A 25,878-nucleotide genomic window follows, 5' to 3' on the forward strand; every position below is an offset into this window, starting at 1 on the left:
AGCTTAGAGAAAACGAAATTTTTATTAAAAAAATCAGAATAATTAAACAACTCAAATAAAAAGGCCTAACTGATAATTGATTAACAATGAAACAATAATAAATAAACTCTAGTCAAGAAATAACTTCGGAAACGGTTCACTTAATTGATCATCAATGCAATAATAATTTCATTTACTCGCTGATAAACAAGTTATAACTGCCAAACAAGTGATGACAATCAATTTCTCCTTATTGTATTGGTGATTAAGGTACAACCATTAACCACTGTCCTAATCAAGAAATAACTCTAACTACGACCTTAGAGTTCAATTTTTTAATTACCTTAAGAATTAGAAAAGTTCTGTTCTAACCAAATAACACACTACACTACGAGCGTTATTTTAAATTAGTCATACGTCCCTCTGATGCAAACCCAATCATGTCAGTCACTACTAGTTTAAAGTAATTAAACAATTATAGATTTAAATGCTCTAATTGATTTTAGATTATTAGATTAATCTATTCAAATAACATAATAACCATAAGAATTAAATCAGAAAATATACGAATACCAGTAAATAAAATAAATAAATATAATCAATTCGATCTCACAATTTTAGATGAACCAAATCCACCGTTGGTTCTTAACTAGAAAAAGAAATTTAACTACTCATGGATGAGAAAAATCCCAACGCAAAGGTTTGATGAGTTGCTGGATACATGCGGCTTAGGAGAAGACCAAAAGAAGAACCGAGGCCATCATCTTTTCAAGAGGAAAAAGAACGGAGCCTTTTTGTTTCTTTCCTTTCTCAAGTCTCTCGTCAGCAAACACTCGTTTCTTTCGGAAGTATTAATCACTCAGAAACTGGCAGACCTAATTAGTGATTTCCTACTTTTTAGTCTTTAACATAAAATAAACTTCCTACTTGAAAAGGGAAAATCTCAAAAGATAATGTTAATTGTTTCCTAAATAAAATAGAGTAAATCTTATAGACACTGACAGTGTATAAACTATCACTGTTAGATGCATGACACGTGAGCAAAAATTGAATTTTAAATTCAAATTTACATATGTGTCATTCATCTAACGGTGATAATGTATACACTGACAGTATATACAAGATTAATCCAATAAAATAATCCATCTAGTAAGAAAGAAATCTTTTAATTTTCAGCCAAATGTCTTGCTTGAAATCTGATTTGGATTAGGAAACTTCTATGCGCAGGAAAATCTCGAGCCTCTGGGACTTGACAGTAATTTTTTACCGCGTCCACATCAAACTAGTTCATAATCTTCTAAAAAAATTGCTCCTTGAACCACTTTTTACTCCGCTTCTCTACAATCAACGCCAAATACCAAATATAAATAGAATTTATCAATTAACACAATATTTGGCTAAAATCAAGGAGAGAATAATCATAAATTTAATAACAAAAATGCAACCTATCAGTAGCCATAAAAAAGTGAAATGAATTAGGATAGAGAAATATTGCCTCAAAAGTTCATCAAAAAGTACAAATACATGCGCATCAATTAATCCAATGCTCGGTCTTGCAATTGTATGCTCCAATGATAGAGTGTAGTGTTTCACCTTTGTTAAAAAATAGAGACTCATATTGATAATGTGTTGTGAAATAATGAAATAAACTATTAAAAGTAGAGATTGAAATAGTAGAATAGAAATAAGAAGTAAAAAGAATAGAGAATATTCTATTATTTACTCAAATGTTCAAAAGTTGTTATAAGAGAGTTTAGTCTACCTCTATTTATAGGCAATACAAGAACCTTGGTACATGAACTACTATTAATGATTATATATGAATTTAGAATTTTCAGGATGATAAATTTAGTTGTTCCATGAAGTGATAAGTGAACCAGATAAATCTTGTAGGGGAATACATGCATCAATCTTGTTCGGGAAATAAATTGGACATTCATATTTTTAGTTGTTTCATAACATATTCAAATTTTTCTGAGTTATTGCCAAACTATTTTTTATGATATACTACTTGAATTTCTATTTATGGCTTAGAGATTTTGAATTCTTGTATTTGATAGTTCACTAAGTATTCCACGATCATTTGTGGTGAGGTTTTTGTCTTTTGCATGTCAAATTAAAGTAATAGAAAGTAGAAATTTATCTTACTCATGTGTACCTAGAGTGTGGTTGGATAGCAATATTTTTTATAAATATTATTTTGCTTGCATCACAATTATAATTTTCAATCAATTTTTTATTTTCTTAATAACTTTTTTAATCTTAAATACATCACATCGTAAAAATCGCAAAATCTAAAATTGCAAAATCGTAGTGCGGACTGTAATCAAGCCGAGGGAAATCGTTGATTGAAGGTAGAATTTGTTGGAGAGCCCAACTAGGCCAATGAATGAAGAGTACAACATCAATATCCCAGCTTACGTATGTGTATTTGAATCATAATAAGGATTGATGCTCTTTGTTGTTGTTGTTGCTTTTGGAGTAATAAAATCGATGCTCTTAATACTTCATTGTTTCATGTCTATGATCAGATTTTCAATGTCGTCTCCAAGGTGGCCTTTTCTGCATGATTGAATCTCAATGAAAAAAAATCAGCTGTGAAACAATTAATACAGCATTCCAGATTCGAAATTCCTGGGAGCAATTATCAGACAATAGTACAGTCAATTCTCTTTAACTGCATTATATTCACTAAAACCAAAAACTAACAACACTACATTCGAGGCACCTAATTCACAACCCAAACAAACAATGCACGGCCATAGAACTCCAAGGAAAATGAAAGATTTTACTTCATAATATGCACGGCCATGGAACTTCTTCCTTGGGTTTTCAGCTGTACACGAAGTCTTCATCCTCGCTGGTACACCGCAACCATAAAGTGGTGGTTTTACCATGGCCAGCCTAATTGGATTTAGGGTTTTTAATTATTGAAGGAGATTGAAGTAGAAACTCTTTTGATCCCTCACATTTTCAGTCAACACCCCATTGATATGTCTTACTTACCCTTTAAAAATTAGTCGCATGGTGCGCACATAACTAATTCCGTCAAGAATTCAAACGGAAAAGTGCTTGGGGATTAAAATTGATATTTTTTTATTAGTTAAGGACTGAGATCACTCCTTTTCATTCTGAGTGACTAAATTTTCACATCTGCAATATGTACAGGACCACTTGAGCAAGTTTTCCATCATTAAATGATGCAATCCTAACATTTGAAAGTATTATATATGAAGTGATTAATGAATAATTTATCACTTATTTTTTTAAATAAGTTTTGTACAGGCAATTCAAACATATTTGAATATGTTAAATTATGAAATTATGAAATTTAAGTGTTAAATTAAATTATGAAATAGAGCCTTAATAAGCATTAGTTGAATTTGCATTTGCATCCATCCGTAGTCTGGATCCGACCCGTTAAAATATCCACAGAGGTACAACATATCGATGATTTTGATGGAACGGTCTAGGCCCATTTTCTACGTTCTACCTTTGATTAGACGATGTCAATGGCCTTGATTCTTCCCAACATAATCAGGAAGCTGTAACTTAGAATTATCTCAGTGCTCTGGCCCACAGAGGAATACATGAGTCGGTCCGCTGAAGGAAAGCGCCTCCTTCTTCGTCGTCCTTTTCCCCCAAGGCATTCCCTAGACTCTTCTTCTCAATCAATCCAATCCTTCAACATCCATTAATATTCAGTTGAAACCCATTTGATTTTATGAACGAAAGATTCCAAATCTGATCCGAAATCACAAATCACGCCCATTTCTTTTTCCTTGAGATTTTCCATATTCTTTTGTTTTTCTCTCTAATTGATTCTGATTGGTATTGATAGATAACTGATCTATTTGTTATTCTTTTTTTGCCGTAAGGAAAGATTCTTTCTTTAAATTCTGTTTCTAATCTTGATTAGATTAGTTACTATGTCATCAAGAAACCCTTCATACTCAACCCCCAAAGAGTGCAACCACTTGACAAAGTACAAGCTGAAACATGGCCTTGATGGCTACTATTTGATCCAAGAATTTGTTAAAACCAACCCTTTTGGTCGAACAATGATTGATAAATCCAAATTGGAGCTGCCCAGATGCAGTTTTTGCTCTGGTTACCAGGGTAGACTTTACTTGTGTCTGATCTGTTCATCAGTAACTTGTTGCTTGTCACCTGGATCAGACCATACCCTTTTGCATAGCCAGTCTTTTGATGGGCATGAGATTGCAGTAGACTTGGAAAGGGCTGAGCTTTATTGTAGTGTGTGCTGCGATCAGGTGTATGATCCAGATTTTGATAAGGTTGTGATGTGTAAACACATGATGGAATTGCCAAGGAGTGAAAATGGGGATTTGAGGTTATGTAAGAGGAAAAGATTGAATTTTGGGATAGATTTGGATTTGAGGAATGTGAAAAGATTGGTTTCATCAAGGGATCAATGGTCTGAGTCATGTTTTCCTTTGGGTCTGAGGGGTTTGAACAATTTGGGGAATACTTGTTTTATGAATTCTGTGTTGCAAGCATTGCTTCATGCTCCCCCTTTGAGGAATTACTATCTTAGTGGAAGGCACAACCGCGAAATGTGCCGTAAGAGATCCAATGATAGACTGTGTTTGCCTTGTGACATTGATGTTATTTTCTCAGCTGTGTTTTCTGGCGATCGGACACCCTATAGTCCAGCTCAGTTCCTTTACAGGTTTGCTGATTTTATACAATTGATCACAGTTAAAGTACTTGGGTTTGTTAGTTTTGATTTCCTTCTTATTCTATTTCTGAGCTAGAGATGCAAGTTATGCAATTTGTTTCAATGATCTCTTACTAAAGTATATTCTGGATATTGTTGTACGAATCTGAACCAATGGATATGCTGTATTAGTTAGTGGTTGATATAGCTGCATTGCAGTGATTAAGTTCAGGCTGAATCGCAGTTGTAAGTAGGGATGGAAGGGGCAAAGGTTTACCTTATAGAATGTTTTAATCTGAACTGGCGTCATTTACTGTTTAAAAGCTTAAGTTAGAGTAGTATAATTTGTGGAGTTGATTATATTAAACAATACTTTCTCTATAATGCCCCTCAACTAATTTTCCTATGTTGGTCACCTGCCACAGCTCTAATCAGGGCTTATTTTCTTGTTATATATGTATTGATGTTTTTTAGCAATTTGGTGAACTAAATGTGACCGATAATTGTCTGCAGTTGGTGGCAGCACTCTGAAAATCTTGCTAATTATGAGCAGCAGGATGCCCATGAGTTCTTCATCTCAATGTTGGATAGGATCCATGAGAAAGAAGGGAAGGCAAGCCACGCAATCAGAGGTAATCGAATGCCAGGATAGGTCTTTCTTAGCTTCCTATCAGTTTGGGATACTAGTCAGTTCTGGTTTACAAGGAACCATCTGTGGCTCGGTGTTCCATGAGTGATGCAGCAGATCTGTGGTTATCAGGTCTCTGTAACTGATAAAATTTGGCTGCATTGCTTAGCCGAGGGATGACAAGTTTCATGCCATGGGTGTAAATGTTGTCACTAAGTTTTGATTTTATTGGTACCGCCAAGTATCATGGATGATTTGATCAATATTCAACAAGGGGATAAGGACGAGACTTCAACTGTTTAAAAAAAAAACTGAATCTTTTCTCTGCCTTCTTTTCACTGACGTAAAGCATTTCTCTTGCACAGATTATGGAGATTGCCAGTGTATTATTCATAGAGCTTTCTCGGGGCTAGTGCGGTCAGATGTCACCTGTGCATCTTGTGGGTTCACTTCCTCAACTTATGATCCTTGTGTGGATATTTCTCTCGATTTAGATACACACACATCTTATCCTATAAATGTTGGTAAGCCAAGCAAGCTAAATGAGAGCGCAGGTACTTCTACTCTTGTGGGCTGCTTGGACCTCTTTACAAGACTAGAGAAGCTAGGATCAGATCAAAAATTGTACTGTGAAAACTGTCAAGAGAAACAGGATGCTTTAAAGCAATTGTCAATCAAAAAGCTACCTTTGGTTCTATGTTTGCATATAAAACGCTTTGAACATTTTCCAATTAAAAGGTTGTCAAGAAAAATCGATCGGCATTTGCAGTTCCCTTTTTCCTTAGACATGAAACCATATTTATCTTCTTCAGTTGTGAGGAAAAAATTTGGAAACAGAATGTTTGCTTTTGAGGGTGATGAATCAGATAGTAACACAGAATTTGAGGTTTTTGCCGTGGTCACCCATTCAGGGATGTTAGAGTCTGGTCATTATGTTACCTATTTGCGGTTGAGAAACCAATGGTTTAAATGTGATGATGCTTGGATAACTAAAGTTGATGAAGAGGTTGTTAGGGCCTCGCAGTGCTACCTTTTATACTATGTGCAGAAAGTTCTATACCATAAAAGCAGTGAGGATGTGAGCTGCCTCCCAATGTCACCTCACGCGGACAGATTTGTCCCTATAGCTGGATGTTGCTAGATTAGCTGAAAGATTATGTGGCCCGGTAATTCGAGGCCATGAAAGCAAAGAATGAGATAGTGCTGCAAGTTTACTCTCTACTGTAGAAAGCTATACTCCTGAAGGACTGAAGCAGAGAAAGGTTCAGCTGTGCAGCCATTTGCATTGAATGATGAGTTATGACCATTTACATTGTTCTGCTTGACTGCCTGATGATGAACAAGTAGAGACAGAGTGCAGCTATGCAGCCATTTGCATTGAGCTACGGGTTCTGACCATTTATATAGTTCTGCTTGACTGCCTGATGATGAACAAACAGAGACAAACTCACCATATTCCGCCTATTTTAATGATGGTGGAAATGCGGCAGCTTAGTTCATTGTAATTCCTGGTCTATTATTTATTCTCAATGTACAGAAATAGATCCCTCTTTGATTTTTCAGACGTGTTTACATATTCTTTTCCATGTTTGGACGGAGCTTGTTGGCATGCCGATTCCACTCTCCCATACCGTCCTTTGCTAACGGTATTGATTCTATTAGAATTGGACGACCTTCCAAGTTCCAATGAACAATATTATGGCCTTTGTCTCGAACATTCTTCATACGAATCGGCATTATACAAGATCCATGGATATGAGAGATGACTCTAGGGCTGAAATGCTGGGGAACATTGTACATATCATAAGCACAGTGGAACATGAACCATTCTCTCTGAATTTACATCTTAAATCTCCTCGAGTAACTCAAAAAACCGAACCTTTACAAAGGATAGAATTTACCATCCTGTAGATGAATCATAGTTGAAGCAGGCTGCAGCTTTTTATTTTAATTTTTGAGCATGTCAAATCAAGAAGGTGAGGCATCAACAGTAATGATGTCAAAGTTCATGGTTAATCCTGGTTTTTTACTCGTAATCCAACATAAATCGTTAAAAGAGGAGAATTTACCAACCCCCCCCCCCCCTTTTCTTCTCATCATCCAATAACTTGACCAATTTTAACAAACCTGCCCACTTAAAGAAACGATGCTTACCAAACTTGCCCAATAAATGAATTTTGTGTCATGCTTTTGTTGCAAATTGAAGGCCACAAATACGAAGTGGTATGTCTGCAGAGAACTTTACAAAAGCTACCTCAACAAGAACAAGTTTCCCATTATATTACAATACTGACCAACGAAAGGAGCCAGGAAAAGGGAAATTTTCTCTGCAAGTAGAGCAAATCCGTTCGCTGAGAAAATGAGGCAAATTCAGTCTGCCTAGTGCTAAATCTTCTCTAATTTGCTTCACAATCTAACTAAAGTAACCCATCGTTGATTGGCTGAAGATTTAAAGACCAGCATATTAGAGGCTTTTAGATGTTAAGTCAGACCACAACCTTCAGAAATTTTGGCTCCTCATTTGCCCTTCATTTGATGAGCTTTTACAATTGGTAGCCTCATCAAGCGAAGGAAGATACTCTGATGAACCCCCAGGAAATGCCTCACTCAAGCCTCCCTTCCATTGAGTTGTGTTATGCTGTAGAAGTGCCAATACCAACTCATACAGAACATGGACTCTGCCATGTACATATATCACTTATTAGATCTCGTTGTTGATCGATCAGAAGTTTGAGATACTTGTTTCTTTCGACCAGTGCCTAAAAATTTGGAAGACAAATCCATCACAAAAATTTAGGAAGATTACCACAACAGTTCAGAAATTCGTTAAATTGAAATCCATCCTACTGTATCAGTCTATATTCTAACACGGGAGGGAAAAAAACCATGAAATGTCACTATATATTACAAGACCCTCCCACTCTAGAAAAGGAATACACAGAAATAAAACAAAAAAGTTTCTCTTACACACAACTTTGTTGGTAAAACTAAAGACATGACAGAAAAAACCTATGGAACAACTCTGCACACTTACAGCCACTAGATGCGAAAACAAGGAAACACAATTGCCAATCAGAAATTGAAACAATGTGGAAATACCTTTCTCAAGGCAGAAGCCTGCTCTTCCAGCTTCTCGATATCAGCTTGATCAGTGGGAGAACCTGAACCACTTGTTGAAACCATTTCAGAAGCTTTTACCTGTTTACCAGGAATTAACCGCCTTAAAAATGTAGATTTCAAATGTTCACCATTCTCAAAAATGGGATAATATTGGCAATGAAAATCTAATGAAAGAAACAGTGAGCTTATTGAAAATAGGAAGCAATTACTTCCAGCAAGCAGAATAAATTTAACAAACAACACAAATGGAATAAGATGCAGATAACATAAAAATGATCATCTGAGCAAAATATAGTACTCTAAATATCAGCCCGAGGAAGATAAAATGCATGCATTTTACCTAATTTAAGAGCGTGACTAACTAACTCAATTCAGATGCCTTCACAAATTTAAGATGAGAATTTACTCAGGTCAAAGGTACCAAAGAAACCAAAGTTACCTACATAAGATTTTGAACAAGAAAGTCCCTAATTAACAATAAAGCAACTTCAATTTCTAACAAAAATCCACCAAAAGATAGCATAATGTTCTTCCATAGTTGTTCCATGAACACAAAAAATAAAATTTCAGTTTGCAAAAGGGCAATCACAGGGACAACACATAAAACCCAGCATCATTCAACCTGTGGCTACTAAGGCTCCCACTACAGATGTCAAGTCCTTACTTCAGAGTGCCATTTACATTATGGCGGTACTTGCCCATTGCCTGTCACAAGAACATATCTTCGCAGGAAATGGTCTTTACAAAGATTTTCTCATCTACATGGTAGCCACCAAGCATTAACCAATACTCTCCATCACCCCACAACATGACTTCAAACCTAAAACTTAACCAACCAGAATAGTAAACTAGCTTTCACATGGCAAATCTGGACCTGTTTGTCCCAAGGGAAATACCAATTGAATAATTAATCAACTTGAGACTTGATCAAACTGCAGTCCTGAGATATGGCAATATAGACATGAAGCCTTCCATGCACCTTCTCAAGATCCTTGAGCTACCCTGCCTTGCAGTCTAGGAGCATGATTCTTGATCAGAATAGGCCCTCCATTACATCACCCACCTGTCAAAGCGAGCTTTACTCAAATACTACCTTGGTCAAATGTATTGGCTTGTTACGATACTATTGAACCTTATGACCTACTAAAGAAGTACTTGCATGTAAGTACCAGCTCTATTTTGGAAGTGCCAAATTAGATTAGTAAATTGAAACATAGATTGCACTTCTTTGCCATTTCCTCTACCACTTCTGGAATTGACACTTATGAAAGCTATCAAAAAATGCTTGGAAATGGAAATGAGATAATGGCTACACTACCTGGATTTGATCAAATATGATCAGATGTATAAGTAAGCATTTACCATATTCTCCATGTCGAAAAGATATGTATACTCATGACTAAAGTACAATAATTCCTGAGTCTAACTCTCTCCCTTCTGGAGCATTCCTGATCTCATTTTCAAATTAAATAACCAATCTCACCTTCCATTCATGGAATACATCTTCAATAAGCTAATTCTCACTCTCCTGCCTGAACTATATGGACCATTAAGTATAGGGTAAATACAGCAAACCCCCCTGTGATTTACGAAAAGGACATGGAACCCCCCTATCATTCAAAAACACCCAAATAAATTCCTTGTGCTTTGGACTGATGTGAAGACGGAAATCATCTGAATTGATAGAAGGATAAAAATTCCTAAACTATCCCTAGTTGCAAGCTGTACCATTAGTTTATTCAAGGCTCAGTTGAAATTTTAAATACTTTCTCACTTTATTCTATTAAAAAAGGAAATCGAGGGGCCAAATTGAATTTTTAAAAAAAGGACATCGTCTTCTCCAATCATCATCTACATTAGAATACTTCGCTTTTTCCTGTTTTTTGTCCCTTTCTTTCTTTTTTTTTTCTTTTCTGCTCCATTTTCCTTTCTCTTTTCTTCCTTTCTTCAATCCAGCTAATACCAACCGCTGCCACTTACATCATCGTCTTCACCGTGGTCGCCATTTTCATCCCAAGGTAACAAAGAAAAAAACCTTATTTGAATTATTCTTTTGTAATGGGTTTGGGGATTAGATTAATTTGCAGATCTGCACAAATTACTCATCACATACACTTGAGATTTTCTTGTCTCTGCTCATCAAATATTCATCAAATACTTTTGCAGATCTGTACTATTACCTTTGTACTCTCTCTCTCTCTCTATCTCTCTGGTGCTTCGTTCCATTCCAGTAAATCATCATCAAGGATAATTTCCTTGAATGGGGCTGGCTTGTTTGCTAGCTATATTTTTTAATGGAGTTTGATGGTGTAATATTCATGTAAGTTAAGTAATAATTGATGGTGTTGTACCTAAATTGGGTCTAAATTTTTAGATATGATTGACTGATATGGAGGATGAGGAAAAGAGAAGAACGAGGAGAGGAAAGGAGTGTTGGTGATGGTGAGATGGGATGGAGACTGGTGGTGTGGTGTAAGCCATGGAAGCACAAGGAGGGAACAATAATTTTTTGCAAAAATTCCGTCACTTTCATGGCCAACTTTGTTACTCTCTGATTCTTTTTGGCCAAATCCAACATTAAAATTGTGATCTCTGGAAAAAACGATGTTTGGTATGTGAATTTCACCAGATTCTGCTAATGACAGTGCTCATCAACAGGGGTGGCATCCAGTGGTGGAGGTGGTGGAAATGGCAGCCGGTGTTGGTGGTTCTGGTTTGCTGCACCAGCTGAAGGAGAAGGAAAATAAACATAAAAAATGAAAAAAGAAAAAAGGGAAACAAATGGCTTCTGGGTTGATAACTTGATATGTGGGAGCCAGGAGAAGAAGAAAAAAAAAAGAAAAAAAGTAGAAAAAGGAAAACATAGTAAAAAGATTAAAACGAAAGATAAGTTAAAAAAAAGGGAAAGAAACTAAGAAGAGAAGTACAATTACCAAAATACCTTCCTACACTGCCATCTACACTCGTTTGTCAAGCTCGTGTAATCCACGCTCTGTCAATTTGGTTGATTTTCATCCAAAGTCCACATTAGTCCAAAGTACAAGGAGTTTATTTGGGTGTTTTTGAATGATAGGGGCGGGTTCTGTGTCCTTTTCGTAAATCACAGGGGGGTTTACTGTATTTTAACCTTAATTATATCATCATCCAGTGCCCTCTTCAAGGGATAATAATTTAAGGAAACACAAAAGAAACTAAAATAGTGACCATAAGGATACAGCAATTGAAATTTAGCCATCAGTCCTGCAATCCATGTCTTGTTTATTTTTTATATATCCATGGAAGCGCATTCTAGTAAGAAAAATAAACATAAGAACATTAAATGTTACAGCTGCAGTTGTTAAATTCTCAAATGTGCCATAATCATATTAAGCTATATCCGTGAGAATACTACCTGTCTGTACTTAGAACTTTTAGGATTCTAGCAGGGAAATAGAAAAGTCAACCAATAAAAGAAATAAGTACAATTCAGTAAGTTGCTAGTAGCCCAAGCAGATAAATGTCCAATACTATTAATCACTCACAAAGAGCCCAAGGACCTTCAAGGAGAACTCCATTCTTCTCGTCGCTCCTAGCTCTTTGACCTCAATTAAAAAGAACTAAATTTTCTTGTATCTAACCCTTGACACTTTTGCCAACAAGCACCAAAATAACCATCATGATAATCAGATTCCTTTTGTTTATTCTTTTCAGACAGCAAACAATAAAAAAATAAGGCCAATTATATTGGTTGGAGAGATTAGGAGGGAAAGAAAACAGAATAACGAAAAGAACATGGCTAATCTTTTGTACCAATTTCTCACTACATTCAATATTAACTCCTGCATAATGCAACCCTGCCCTCTTTATTCTTTTCCCACTCTTTAATCAAACTTATAAACCTAAGAAAACTATAGAACACCAGATTATTAACCAGAAATGGTAGGATACAACATAAACTACCAAGGTATCGCACATCTTATACCCTACTTTTCCTTTCCTAACTAAGAAACATTTTCCATTACAAACAACACGTGAATTCCAAGCATTAGGTGCATTCACAGGGAAAAAAAGTCACCAACTTGAATCCCATAAAGCCACCTTGCTAGTAGCCTAGCATCCTTTGCTGCTGTATACAATCAGCACCATTGAACCCCACTCCCTCTTTCCCCAATGTTTCAAAAAAAAAAAAAAAAAGGAAATAGCCATGAGAATCTTGAATGCAAAAGCAAAAATGCTCTAAAAATGTATGCAAACCAAGAAAATTCCTACAAATATATGACCACATGAATGTTGAACAAAGAATTAGGAAAACAAAATATGACAGTAAAAGTGTGACCAAAGCGAGATTTCATCAAATGCTACCTTTGTCAAATGTATTGGCTTATTAGGATAGTATTCATACACATGCCCTGTTACAGAAGTACTTGTAGGTAACTACCACCTCTAATCTGAAAGAGCCAAATTAGATTAGTCATTGAAACATGGGTTGTTCTTCTAATGGAGAATCTATATATTCTTCACGAACTAATGCTCCTAAGTCTCACTACTCACTCTTCTAGGGCACTCTTGATCTCAATTCCAAATAAAATCCTGAACAATGTAACATTTCATAATCAACAATTTTTGACTTCTGATGATGAAGAATAAAGGAACTCGTTTGAGGCAGCAAAGAAATCGAAATAAGGCCACCAATATCAGATCAGATGGATAATAAGCTAACCAACACGAACATGGCTACACTTTTATACTCCTTTTTCACTTTTGAATCAAAATTACTAACGTAAAGAAATATGAAACGCCAGACTCTTCACCGAAAATTGTGGGTACAACACAAAAACTACCAGAGCTTTGCACATCTCATCCCCTACTTTTCGTTTCCTAACAAGAAATATTTCATAACAAATGACCCAAATCACAAGCATGAGTTCATTTAGGAAAAAAGTCAGCAACTTGAATTTCAAAAAGCCAGGCTTTGCAGTAGTCCAGTGGTAGCATCCTTGCTGCTAATTAGGATGAGCTGTGTTCCAACCATGTTTTCCCCCACTTTATCATAAAAAATAAAATAAACAGCATGAATACTTTCAATCCCAAAAACAAAAATATTCTAAAAAACCAAAGAAACCCAAAAACATTTCCTACCAATAGAAGACCATATAAATTTTGAACAAAGAATCAGGAAAACTGATCAGATAGCAAAATTGCGATCAAAGTTATCAGAGTCCACCAAGAATGTTCGATCCATAGGGCCTTCGGCACCAAAACTAGGGTATGAGCAAAGGGTTTAAAGTAACACTCTTAAAAATTAATTACCTTCTGGGAGTTGGAAATAGCAGTGAGGACAGAGCGCAGAGAAGCCACGGAGGATTTGTACCGCATGCGAGCGTCTTCTAGGGCGCCAACCCCAACACCGATATCCAACTGATGCGAAGACGAAGAGGAAGAATCTGACGAAACGTCGCCGTTAGATGCTGTGTGGTGCCCGTTGCTCATAGCACTAGTGCTGCCATTATTAACAATACCGTTAGCAATAGCTGCAGAAGCTGCGGCGCCGGCTGTGGACGAATTTGGATTGGGATTTGTTGACCAAAGATTAGGGTTACAGAGCTCGTCGTTCATGGAGGATAGGATTTGAAATGCAGATTCGATAGTCTCTTCTAAATGCTTTTGGCCTTCCACTGCGAGTTCTTGGATGGTTTTGCCGGCGACAGCAAAGGCGCCGGCGGTACCCGCCTTGTCCTCCATTTGAATTTTAGTTACAATTGGCTCTCAATTTCGTTTTTCGGTTTGTATCCGAATTCGAGAAATGCAAATCCATCTTAGTTCCTACATGAGGAAAAATTCCAGAGGTTTCTGACACTATATTAGCACCCCTGAACTTTGAAGAATCTCGCTAAGGCCCTCCCCTTTTAACTTTTTTTTTTTTTTTTTTTGTAACAATCCATCTGAAATTATAAATGCCCCTCCAAGTTTAACTTTTTTATTTTTGGGTAACAATCCATCTGAAATTATAAATTAAAAAATGATTAGCCTTTTTATATACTAATAGTGTAGTATTTTTTTTTACACTAACAATTATAGATGTATAATACATGTGCATAATTTGAATTTCAAAAGTAGATTCATGTTATGTGATATGATCTAAACCTACTAGTATTAAAAAAAATTATACACTGACAATGTATAAAAAAATTATCCATTAAAAATTCATACAATTTCATTCCTAAATTCCCTTTTCTTTTCTTACTCTTTTAGTGCAAAATTGCAAGTGTATTTTTTCTAACCGTAAACGAGAGAATTCGAACTCATAATCTTTCATTTTGCACCCGTTTTCTCACGAATCACCCAATTCATCCCTCCCTCAATTGCAAATGTATCAACAAAAGGTTGAAAACAAAGACAAAAAAGTATGACGATGGACCAAATATAGGGCAACAACTATACACATGAGTGTACTTAAGGTGTAAACAATTTACATGTACTATTTGATGTGTTTTAAAGCTAAAAAAAAAAAACTTCTTTTACGTAAATTTAAAGAGTTTCATGAATTTTTAGAAGTTTTTGAATTTTTTATTTTTTGGTCCTAAATTCCTAATTGATGTCTTTTGTGACGGCCTCACCTCCCCCTAAGGCGAACCAAAGGGGTCGGCGGACCGCCTGCTCCGCTCTCGCCGGGACTGCGGATCTGAAACAAACGTAAACTCTACCAACCACTCAAAAGAACTCCGAAGAGATAACAATCACAACCCGTTTGAGCCAAATAAAAAAAAATTCAATAATTCTTTGGTATTACGTTCCCACAAAAATTAAAACGAAATGGAAGTGACGCTGCCACATCACCATCCAACCAAGTATAAGTAAACTTTGGTTGACATGAGAAAATGTACATTCCTAAATACATATGTCACATAAACATGAGAAAATACTTTAAAATATACCTATTAGTAAGTTTACAAATCACAAGAAAACATTGTATTAAAATACATTTAGGGTTTTCAAATTGTCGAGGAGCTATACCAAAAGAACAAAAGAATTTCTAACTAACTCAACTCATTTTTCAAAACATTGAAGTTCCAAAAGATGGTTCCCTGTAAGGAAAACAAGGATAACCGGACGGGGTGAGTTAAAAACTCAATGAGGTACCAAAAGTATAAACAGTAGAAATAGTAGAACTCATGAGAAATCACTTTCAAGGCACATATTCACATCAAATATGAGAAATGAAGGAACACCACAATGTAAAGGATACAGGTGGCTCTTAGGAGCCAAATTTCCCGTTGCAATACTTGATCCAGTCTCGTTGACCCTCCGTCAACGTTCAAATAAAGGAACCAATCTAGTAGAATGCCACTTTAACGCCAAAATTCCGTTCACCAAACATACCCCTTACCGAATCCGAACGCCAAACAGGAACAGGAATGGTAATACTCGAGTATACCGGAAATCCAGAGTCTCCAATACCCATAGATTCCCCAGGAACAGGCACCCATGGATTGTCAATTTCCTCGACCAAGCCCTTGTTGGCTCAATTCAATCAACTCCCCATGAGGTTGAGCTCAAATTTAACAGGAAGGTCGTTGGATACACTTTCAAACGACGTTATAACAGGCACAGGGAACAGATTCAAATATATACAGGAAACAAGTCACACAGGCCAGAGAGCGAGTGTGATAAAATACACACTCGTCTCGTACAAAATAAACAGTCAAGAAAACATTCAAATAGCAATTTGCAAGTACAGATAACCAGTTTAGCAATAATTCAGGGGAGTGGTACACTCACCGGTTCAAGTACAGATATTTCAAAAGTTTTCACGCCATAGTGGCTTTAATCGCCAAGAAACCCTAAAAGAACCAAAGTAAAACAATTGAAGGTTCCACATTCAAAATCGAGTAAACAGAATGCACAAGTGAGACTTGACTACTAGTCGTATGCCTCGCCAAATAATTGCTAATGCAAGGGTGTAGAACATGATTTTTTTGGGAACGAAAAGATAACATGAAGACCTAGGGCTCAAACAACCCAAAAGCCCTTCAATTCTACCAAAAGGCAACTCAAACTTAAAGGAACCAAACGGCCTAGAAAATTGGACAGCATTCCCCCTAAATTTGCTTACTTTTCCAGCCATCATGGCTTCATTGTTTTCCTCAATCAGCTCCAAAGTCACACACAAAATCATCTCATTTCAATAGCCGTTCAATAGGCTCAAAGTCATACAAGTACAAAATCCAGCTAAGAACATGTGTGGAAATGAAGTTTGAGTCAAGAAACAAAAGACAAATTTGACGTTGTTTTGCGTAACGGACACAAACGAGGCTACGCTTATCGGATTGAGGTGCAATTTATACCGTTTCGAAACTAAGACAAATAGCTATAATTTTGATGAAAACTACTTAGTCTAGTTCTCACCCTAACTAGGTCAAATTTACCAAAACAACTCCAGATTTTCCAGTTCGAACCTCACTGTGAAATTCAACTAGCAGTCTTGATTCATTCACTCATATCTTAACACACACAACTCCAATTCAGGTAATTCCAAAGCCATTTGAAAGCTAAGATACAAGGATATAATTCTTAAAAAGATATTAACAACCAATTCGGTAATATTCCTGGTCAAACTAACCACTTACAGAGGCTGATTATCATTTTTGACAGAAACAGGGCAGCAGGGGCAATTTTGTCATTTCACAAGATACCCTGCTCTGATTGGGCTGAAATTTTGCAGCAGCTATAAAACATCATCTCTACAACTTTTATATTTTGTGCTAAGCCTAATTCGGCCTCCATCATGGTCAAACAGAACCGGGCAGAACAGGGCAGTAACAAAACTCAAATATGGAATTTGAACTTTTCCTCTAGAATTTCATATCCAACAAGTGTTCTATCATCAAACCCACCAATTACTAACTCAATAACATCAATTAAGAGGTAGATAACCATAATCAAGGCTGAGAATATAAACCCTAGCTCCATATTCCAACATATCATTCCAAGCTAACAAATTTACCGTCATAAGGCAAGATTAAGAGTTTCTAACTAAACTTTAACAAGATTAAATGCAAGAAAAGGATAGGAAACCATAATAACTCACCAAAGCTGCTAGCAAGAGAGAACCACAACCTTTCCCCCCAAAGTGTCACCACACAAAGCCTCTTAGGTACTAAAGGAAGAGTTTAATTGGTTTTGTTTTTTGAATTTTCACACAAATTAAGCTAAAAATCAAGATGGAAATTGAATGGTTTCTTCCCTCTTTTCTCTCTCACTCTCATGGCTGGAATGTTCAAAAGTGGTGGCTGAAATGAAGCTTGAAGAAGGTTGTCGCGCCCCATTTTTCGCGATGGAAAAAATAAAGAAAAAGGTGTTTATAAGAGATGTGATTTTATTTAAAAAATAAGTGAAAAAGGACCTAGAATGGGACTTTAAAAAATGCGACAATTTGGGTCCAAAAATTTAGTCTAAAAAAGGGTTTTTTAAGAAAAAGAGGAGTCGCCACTTGGTATTGAATTTGGATGTACCAAGTCACCCAAAAAATATTTTTGATAAAAATATGATAAAATAAAAACCCTTTTGACAACTCCAGGTCTTCGAAAAAACAAGAGAAAATGGGTTCGGGAGTCACGATTGAAGAAAGGAAAGGCAAAGATTCGATTAAATCGAACCTAAGGCACCCTTTCAACCTAATCTAAGCTAGTTGCGAGGTTTAGTCAAAATTTTCCTAATCTAACCCTTAATTTTATCACGTTTGGATGTTTCCTATATGGATGCAAATCTAAATTTATAAAAATATCGAAAGTGACAAAATGTTCATTCAAGGGTTTAATTGAACCAATCGCATTAATTGCGAAGGCCAAAATAATTCCTTGAAGGTGTCACGAGTATGCAAATGATGAAATTAAAAGTAAAGAAAAGAAATTAAATTATATACATAGATATAAGTGATCAAAGAAAAAGGGAATGCAACATAAAGGGGTACGGGAGGCAAAAACTCGTGACATAATTTTCTTATACAGGGATTAATGGGATATTTAAACTAAAAGTTATAGTCACCCATTTCCCATGTTTGAAAAATAATTATCCTAACATGAACAAGCAAATGAGCTAACTTAAATGAGATGCAATTCTAAATGACATGATTAGCACCTATAGCGGGTAGGGGATAATATAATAGGGAATATCATACAAATGAGAAAAGATCTTAAAAATGAAAATATGCATGAAAATGTAGTGAATAGCATACAAAGATGAATCTAGCGCAAGACTGCCTAAAGGGTCTAGTATTGGACTAACCCATTTCTAAAAAACCTTACTAGCGTTGGACTAGCAAGTAAATAGAGAGAAAAGCCACAACTAGCGTTGGACTAGTGTGGTGACGTCATGCATTAATAGTACATAGTAAAACAAATAAAGTATAAATTAAAACAAATAAACACATAAGAGCACGTAGCACATAACACGTAAACATAATATCTAGAGGCAAAAATCCTAAGGAAAGCGGGTAAAACACATAACACATAAGCCACATAAACATGCAACCTATCTATTACATCGGAGAATCTAACTATAATCTAAAATGGGAAAGATATGATAAAATAAAATTAGTTATCCTATCTATTACATTTTTGAGGTATTTAAATGCCTCTCGAATAATTATAAAAATTAACTAAACAAATATAATATAAGAAAATTTAAATGAACATTTAAATTCAATAAATAAAGCATATAAAAATATATAAACACATAGGAACACATAAGAGTACATAAGAGCACGTAATTGACATTGAAATAATAAAATAGGAGTACCTCCCGTTTAAAGTGGTGACTAAATGGAGTCAAATTGTCCTATTTATACTCACAATGAACAAAAGAATCATGGCACCAATTTAATTGAAAAAAAATAATAAAAGTACTAAATTCACACTAATATGTCAAACGTAAAAAAAAAATCTAAAAATTACAAGTTAAACATACTCAAAAGTAACATAATTAGCTATTAAAAAAAAAGAAGCAACCATAGTAAAGAGAGTCAAAATTCATCAGGGACTGAATTGCAAAAATTGAAAAACTTTTGGGGACAGAAATTATATTTTTTCAAAGTTCAGGGGTCAAAATTAAATGAAAGATAAAATTCAAGGACCAAAGTGTAATTAAATTAAGGACCTTAGTGAAACAAATTTAAAATGTTCTGGGCTGAAGTGAAACTACTCCAAAGATCAGGGGCCAGAGTGCAAATCTTACTCAGATCTTCTTAAGAAAGCAGGCCACTGGACCATTATTTATTTCTTTGGGCCGAAAACTACCTAAGTCCAGCCGAAAGTCTAAGCCAAACACACAGGCCAGCCCGTCTTCTATCACTCAAACCCAACCAAAATTAAAGCATGGGTCTAACCTTCTAGCCCAACCGAAACCCCCAAAAAAAAACAAAGGTCCATTCCCGAAACCCAACCAAAATAACCACAAGCCCACCCAAAAAATAAAACACTAGCCCAAGCCCCCTTTTTTTCTTCTTTTCTTTTCTTTCTTTTTCCTTCTCTTCCCCATCCGTTTCTTTCTTCTTCGACCAGTTGAAGAAGCTTCAGCTGGCGGCCATGGCGGCCGCCGCCGGCGCCACAGCCGGACCGCCGGTCGCCGGTGACCTTTACAGTCGCCGATGACCTTTACGGTCGTCAAAATTTCTCAAAATGCACCTCTCCACTCCATTTTTCGCGTAGGTTCCATTTCCGGAGTTAGTTTTTACAAAAGATGATCCAAAAGTGACCAAAATATCAAAATACAATCCAGTTTTCATTTTTTTAAAACACCCAAATCTTCACCAAAAAATATAAACTTTATATTACAATACTCCTTGTGATTTTTACAACCTAACTATCAACTAAAAACAATGAAAGTAACAACAGATATGACAAAATTAAACCAAAACAGTCCAAAAATAACAAAAATCTTTCAAAACTTTTAACACTCAAAACTCCAAAAATTTTTGAATAACCACACCTTTTCAGACCTACACTATCAAACGGTCACCTATTTGACAAGAAAAACATGTACAATATTAAGCTTTTTTAATTTGTTTGTCATTTTGGCATTTTTTCAAACAGTTAATATGCATGCATGGGAAACATTTCCTTTTCCTTCAGCTAGTTCATGCGATTTCCCAAATTTCAGCAATGCAACAACAACAATAAAAACCAGCAAACAAGAGAAATTAATATTCAACCACAACAATAATAATAAAACAACAAAAGCAAGAGAAATTAGACATTGAAACATGGATTGTAATATGTTAGAAAGAAAACTAGAAAATACCTCAATGTAGGTGGTAGTTCCTTAACCAAAATGTTTGATACAATTTCCACACCTTGAGCGTATCTCCCTGACTCCCAAAGTTTCTTTCGTCTATCCTTTTCTGTCCGTTGAGAGCTTAAGGAAGGCCAAAATGGGGAGCTTTGTTCTTGTGTGTTTTCTGGTGGGAGTCAAAGAAAGGGCCGAGAGATGTATATTGAGAGGGAGAAAAAGTGGAGTGTTTTGTGTGTGGTCTCTTGAGAGAGAGCCGAGAGCCAAGAGTTGTCTGGGAGCTAGAGTGCTTTCTTTTTTTTTTTTCCTGTCCCTCTGCCTGCCAGCCGAGAGAATCCATATTGGGAGAGAAAAAGAGGAGCTTGTGTCTATGTTTGGTCAAAATGATTATTTTTACTAGATGACAAGAAAGTTGAGTGTAGGAATGGGTTAAGTGTATTTTGTGGGGAAAATGATGAAAATGTGTAAGTTTAGCAATAACTTGATTTTGATTTGATTTTTGATTTTCTTTTTTATTTTTTATTTTCCTTATCTTTTTTTTTAAAGATAAATCTACACAAATGAGACAAAATATACTTAAAAAAAATGCAGGAAAATAAATGACTTATCAAATAGAAATATTCAAGAAAACATAAAAATTTGACAAAAAATTTGGCAAAAATTTGGTGTCTACAGCTTGCCCCTCTTTGTCTAGAGTTTCAAAGAAACTGAAGACAAAGACGTAGAACACCAAAATTACTCTTCTATTTCTTCTAACTGCACCTAAGTTAAAATAAACAAGCCAACACTTGGCTGAAATTATTGCACAAAAGATGTACTGAAATTACAAAACACGTAACCGAACTCTTATAGAGTTGCCTACGTATCCCGCCAAAGGAATCAGGTCAAACGTAGTTCGAGTTAAGTGAATCACAATGAAACAAGTACATTGACCATTTATGATCTTTGCAAAGTCGAAAAAGTCTGAGCTCTCAGAACTTCTAAACATGAAATACAAAAATGAATGATAAAGCACAATTATTAATCAAAGGGATAAAACCCATGCCCAACGAAATAAAAACGGTCAGTGGGATAAAACCCGATCTTGCCGAGGTTGGAGGGATAAAACCCATGCCCAACGAAATAAAAATGGTCAGTAGGATAAAACCCGAGCCTGCCGAGATTGGAGGGATAAAACCCATGCCCAACAAAATAAAAATGGTCAGTGGGATAAAACCCGAGCCTGCCAAGGTTGGAGGGATAAAATCCATGCCCAACGACAATAAAAACGGTCAAAATGAAAACACAAATTCTATGCTATCGAACTGAAGAATCAGAATGCACCAAGAAAACTTACTTGGTGGACTTGCAACTCTTTTGATTTTTCAAACTTTAAAAGAAAGGGAATAATGATTTTTTTCGGAAATGTATAGCAACACTTAGAGCTCAATCCTTCTACCGTTTGCCTCAGTGTGAATCATGCTTAATTAAGCCAGTATTGTGTCACATAATTTTCCTGCAAAAAGGAAGAAAACGAAACAGTTGTGATGAAAATACTGCCACCACCATGTGATCCCTTCGCCTTGAGAACCATGTAAACATGAGTTTCAGTATCGACAAATCGCTCCCTTAGGTTCAGTCGATAACCCCCTTCAGAATCTTTGCAACTGCTGAATGTCAATCGACCATACTTTATTATCACAGGACCTTCGATTCCATGATTTCTTTGGGATAAATTATAAGGGATTGTCTTTTGAGTAAGACCCAATAAATGAGAAACATAAACAATTAATGAAAATTAAAAAAAGTATTATTCATCATGCAATAATGCTAATGTGAAATAAGTAATGATACAGAATAAATAAATAAAACTGTAAATCGAACAGTAAAACAAAATTAGTGAATTTTTTGGAATATAGGTCCAAGGATCAAAAGTTGGGTTCATATTTAGAGAACGGCCTTTGATGAGGAACAATGCTCCTACTGACCCCTTCGACATCATCCATTTTGGAATTCATTGTCGGCAAAAAAACAACAGTATGAAAGAGACCCAAATCAACATAGTCACCAGCTTTCAGACCTCAACATCTTCTTCTTTGTTATTGATCCTCTTGTAATCCAAAAACCCCTACCTCAGCGCCCTTTCGAGTTTTCACTAAGGTTACCCTCACCCCTTTTTCTTATTTTTCTTTCTTATTTTTCTTTTTTTTTTCTTTTTTTTTACTCTTTTTCTTTTTTTTTTTCTCTTTTTTTTCATTTTTTTTAGAAGGTGCCCTTTCGGGTTTTCACCTAGAGACATAAACAAGACAATTTTAACCCCAACTAGATCAATCCAGTCATATTCTGATATTGAGTAGCATCAGTGATACAATTTTCTCTGACATATTTCAGAAAAATTATATTTACATCATTTGCCAATTGATTAAGAAAAATTTTCCTCAAAATACTGCAAAAGATGAAAGTAGGCAACTTTGAGCTTTTGTAACTAGGATTGGATGAAGTAGTGAAGGAAAGATTGAGTCTTGAAAGTGGATCATATGATGGGTTTGCAATCACTTGAGATAGCATTCTTTCAAAATTTTGCTCTGATATAGGGTTGAAAGAGATAAAATTGCCCCAGTTTAATTCTGATCGAATTTCTCTATTTTCTTTTTCCTCTCTTTTCCTTTTCCTTTTTTTTTTAAAGAAACAAAATTGCCCCAGTATGGGGTTAGTGATCTTAAGGGATTGCCCAAGCGAAAAAATGAGGGTGGTTATGAAACTTCAAAAGGGAAAACAAGTTAGGGATAGAATATCGAAATGAAAAAATGAGAGAAAGTATGCCTTAAGTCCGTCTCGTGCAGTATTTTTAGAATTTTTTTTTTCTTTTCAATAATCAAATGAAAAACCTTTTGCACATATCCGCATTGATTGGTTGGGGAAAAACTTGACCGTCCATTTCCATAAGGATAAGCGCTCCTCCGGACAGCACTTTCTTAACAATGAATGGTCCTTGCCAATTGGGAGCAAACTTCCCTTTAGCCTCATCTTGCATTGGAAGAATCCGTTTCAAAACCTTATCTCCAACTTCAAATAAGCGGGGCTTGACTTTTTTGTTGTAAGCTCGAGCCATTCGTTGCTGATAACATTGTCCATGACACATGGCATTCAACCTCTTTTCATCAATCAGAGACAACTGCTCCTGACGTTCTCTGATCCATTCAGCTTCTTCTATCTGAGCTTCCATCAGAATGCGCAAGGAAGGAATTTCAACTTCTGCAGGCAGGACTGCTTCCATTCCATACATAAGAGAGTAAGGAGTTGCACCAGTAGAAGTTCTGATGGTAGTTCTGTATGCCATTAGTGCATAAGGTAGCTTTTCATGCCAATCCCTGTGTGCTTCAGTCATCTTACGAATAATTTTTTTCAAATTTTTATTTGCCGCTTCAACGACTCCATTCATCTGAGGCCTGTAAATGGCAGAATTTCGATGTCTGACCTTGAACTGTTCACATAATCCATCCACCATATCATTGTTGAGGTTTTTGGCATTATCAGTGATCAACGTCTCGGGTACCCCAAAACGATAGATGATATTATTTCTCAAGAAATCCGACACCACTTTCTTAGTCACGTGCTTATAGGACGCAGCCTCAACCCACTTGGTGAAATATTCAATCGCCACTAAGATGAATCGATGCCCATTTGAAGCAGGAGAATCAATAGTTTCGATCACGTCCATTCTCCAGGTCGAACATGGCCATGGAGCAATCATACTATGCAATTCTGTAGGAGGAGCACGTATAACATCACCATGCATTTGACACTTAACACATTTTCTAACAAAATCTACACAGTCATGCTCCATGGTAAGCCAAAAATATCCTGTTCTCATGATTTTCTTAGCCAGTAGATGCTCATTCATGTGTGACCCACAAACCCCACTATGTATTTCTTTCATCATATAATCGGCTTCCTCTTCATTGATGCATCTTAGAATGCCCAAATCAGATGTTTTCTTGTATAGCACTTCTCCATTCAAGAAGAATCTTGATGACATTCTGCGTAAGAAACTTTTTGCAACAGAATCAGTATCAGGAGGGTAGGATCCCGTTTTCATGAATTCCTTAATATCCTTGTACCAGGAGCGACCATCAGTGACCCTTTCTGTAACCAGACAATGCCCTGGCCTATTCTGAAGTTGAATCTGTATAGGCTCAATACCAACTCATCTGGATGTTGGATCATCGAAGACAGAGTAGCTAAAGCATCAGCAAAGGCATTACGAGTACGGGGAATATGTCCGAGTTCCAAATTCCTAAATTTGCTGGCCAAACTAAGCAAGTTACAATGATACAACATAATTTTTGAATCCCGAGTTTCCCACTGTTTAAGCGTCTGGTGCACAAGTAAATCAGAATCACTGAATGCTATCAGGTCCTTGATATCCATGTCCAATGCCATTTTCAATCCAAAAATACAAGCTTCATACTCAGCCATGTTGTTGGTACAAGGAAACCGTAATTTGGCAGTAGCGGGATAGTGCTTCCCTTCAGGCGACACTAAAACTGCTCCAATTCCAGCTCCGAGAGAATTTGACGCACCATCGAAAAATAACCTCCATCCAGGATACTGCTCACTCATGTCCTCAACTGCTCCAACGAACAGAATTTCTTCATCAGAAAAGTAGGTATGCAATGGCTGGATCATCGTCTCTTGGATTTTCTGCCAAATGATCTGCTATAACTTGACCCTTGACTGCCTTTTGTGTAGTGAAGACAATATCGAACTCGGAAATGATCATTTGCCACTTAGCCATACGTCCCGTGGGCATCGACTTTTCCAACAGATATTTTAGAGGATCAGAACGGAAAATCAAGTAAGTGGTATAACTGAGCAAATAATGTCTCAACTTCTGAGCTGCCCATGCTAAAGCACAACAACTTCTCTCAAGGAAAGAATAGTTGGCCTCATATGCTGTAAATTTCTTATTCAGATAGTAGATGGCTTGTTCCTTTCTCCCAGACTTGTCATGCTGTCCCAGAACGCATCCAACAGCCTCATCAAGAACAGACAAATACATAATCAGAGGTCTCCCTGGCTGAGGTGGTATTAAAACCGGAGGATTTAACAAATAATTTTTGATCTTATCAAAGGCTTGCTGACAATCTTCATTCCAATCCATCGGCGTATTCTTTTTCAACAGTTTGAACAGAGGCTCACAGGTAGAGGTTAACTGTGTAATGAA

At 36.2% G+C, this 25,878-nt stretch overlaps 3 protein-coding genes across 3 annotated transcripts; 1 reads left to right on the forward strand and 2 right to left on the reverse strand.

Moving 5' to 3' along the window:
* Nucleotides 1–3,483: 3,483 nt before the first annotated feature.
* LOC113706901 (ubiquitin C-terminal hydrolase 22-like) lies at nt 3,484–6,982 on the forward strand. Its single transcript, XM_027228954.2, has 3 exons — nt 3,484–4,672; nt 5,174–5,292; nt 5,654–6,982. Exons 1-3 carry the CDS (start codon nt 3,909–3,911, stop codon nt 6,427–6,429), a joined length of 1,659 nt encoding a protein of 552 aa, XP_027084755.1. The 5' UTR covers nt 3,484–3,908; the 3' UTR covers nt 6,430–6,982.
* A 456-nt stretch (nt 6,983–7,438) lies between these two features.
* Nucleotides 7,439–14,226, reverse strand: LOC113705650 (mediator of RNA polymerase II transcription subunit 30-like). Its single transcript, XM_027227570.2, has 3 exons — nt 13,698–14,226; nt 8,388–8,486; nt 7,439–8,047 (listed from the first exon to the last, which is right to left on the reverse strand). The coding sequence occupies exons 1-3, from the start codon at nt 14,127–14,129 to the stop codon at nt 7,949–7,951; spliced, it is 630 nt and encodes a 209-aa protein (XP_027083371.1). The 5' UTR covers nt 14,130–14,226; the 3' UTR covers nt 7,439–7,948.
* Nucleotides 14,227–24,746: 10,520 nt separating this feature from the next.
* LOC140013479 (uncharacterized) lies at nt 24,747–25,274 on the reverse strand. The gene has a single exon (XM_072062772.1). The coding sequence runs from the start codon at nt 25,272–25,274 to the stop codon at nt 24,747–24,749; it is 528 nt and encodes a 175-aa protein (XP_071918873.1).
* Nucleotides 25,275–25,878: the final 604 nt, after the last annotated feature.

The sequence above is a fragment of the Coffea arabica genome, chromosome 8c (genome assembly GCF_036785885.1).
Source record: "Coffea arabica cultivar ET-39 chromosome 8c, Coffea Arabica ET-39 HiFi, whole genome shotgun sequence".
Taxonomy (NCBI): domain Eukaryota; kingdom Viridiplantae; phylum Streptophyta; class Magnoliopsida; order Gentianales; family Rubiaceae; genus Coffea; species Coffea arabica.

Bases quoted from the DNA above. Each gene is read 5' to 3' on its own strand.
- LOC113706901 (XM_027228954.2), top strand. From the start codon at position 3,909: ATGTCATCAAGAAACCCTTCATACTCAACCCCCAAAGAGTGCAACCAC. The intron at 4,673-5,173 runs GTTTGCTGATTT...AATTGTCTGCAG, and splicing joins CCAGCTCAGTTCCTTTACAG to TTGGTGGCAGCACTCTGAAA. The intron at 5,293-5,653 runs GTAATCGAATGC...TCTCTTGCACAG, and splicing joins GGCAAGCCACGCAATCAGAG to ATTATGGAGATTGCCAGTGT.
- LOC113705650 (XM_027227570.2), bottom strand. From the start codon at position 14,129: ATGGAGGACAAGGCGGGTACCGCCGGCGCCTTTGCTGTCGCCGGCAAA. The intron at 8,487-13,697 runs GTAATTAATTTT...CCTGGTAAACAG, and splicing joins CTATTTCCAACTCCCAGAAG to GTAAAAGCTTCTGAAATGGT. The intron at 8,048-8,387 runs GTATTTCCACAT...CCAAATTTTTAG, and splicing joins AGGCTTCTGCCTTGAGAAAG to GCACTGGTCGAAAGAAACAA.
- LOC140013479 (XM_072062772.1), bottom strand. From the start codon at position 25,274: ATGAGTGAGCAGTATCCTGGATGGAGGTTATTTTTCGATGGTGCGTCA.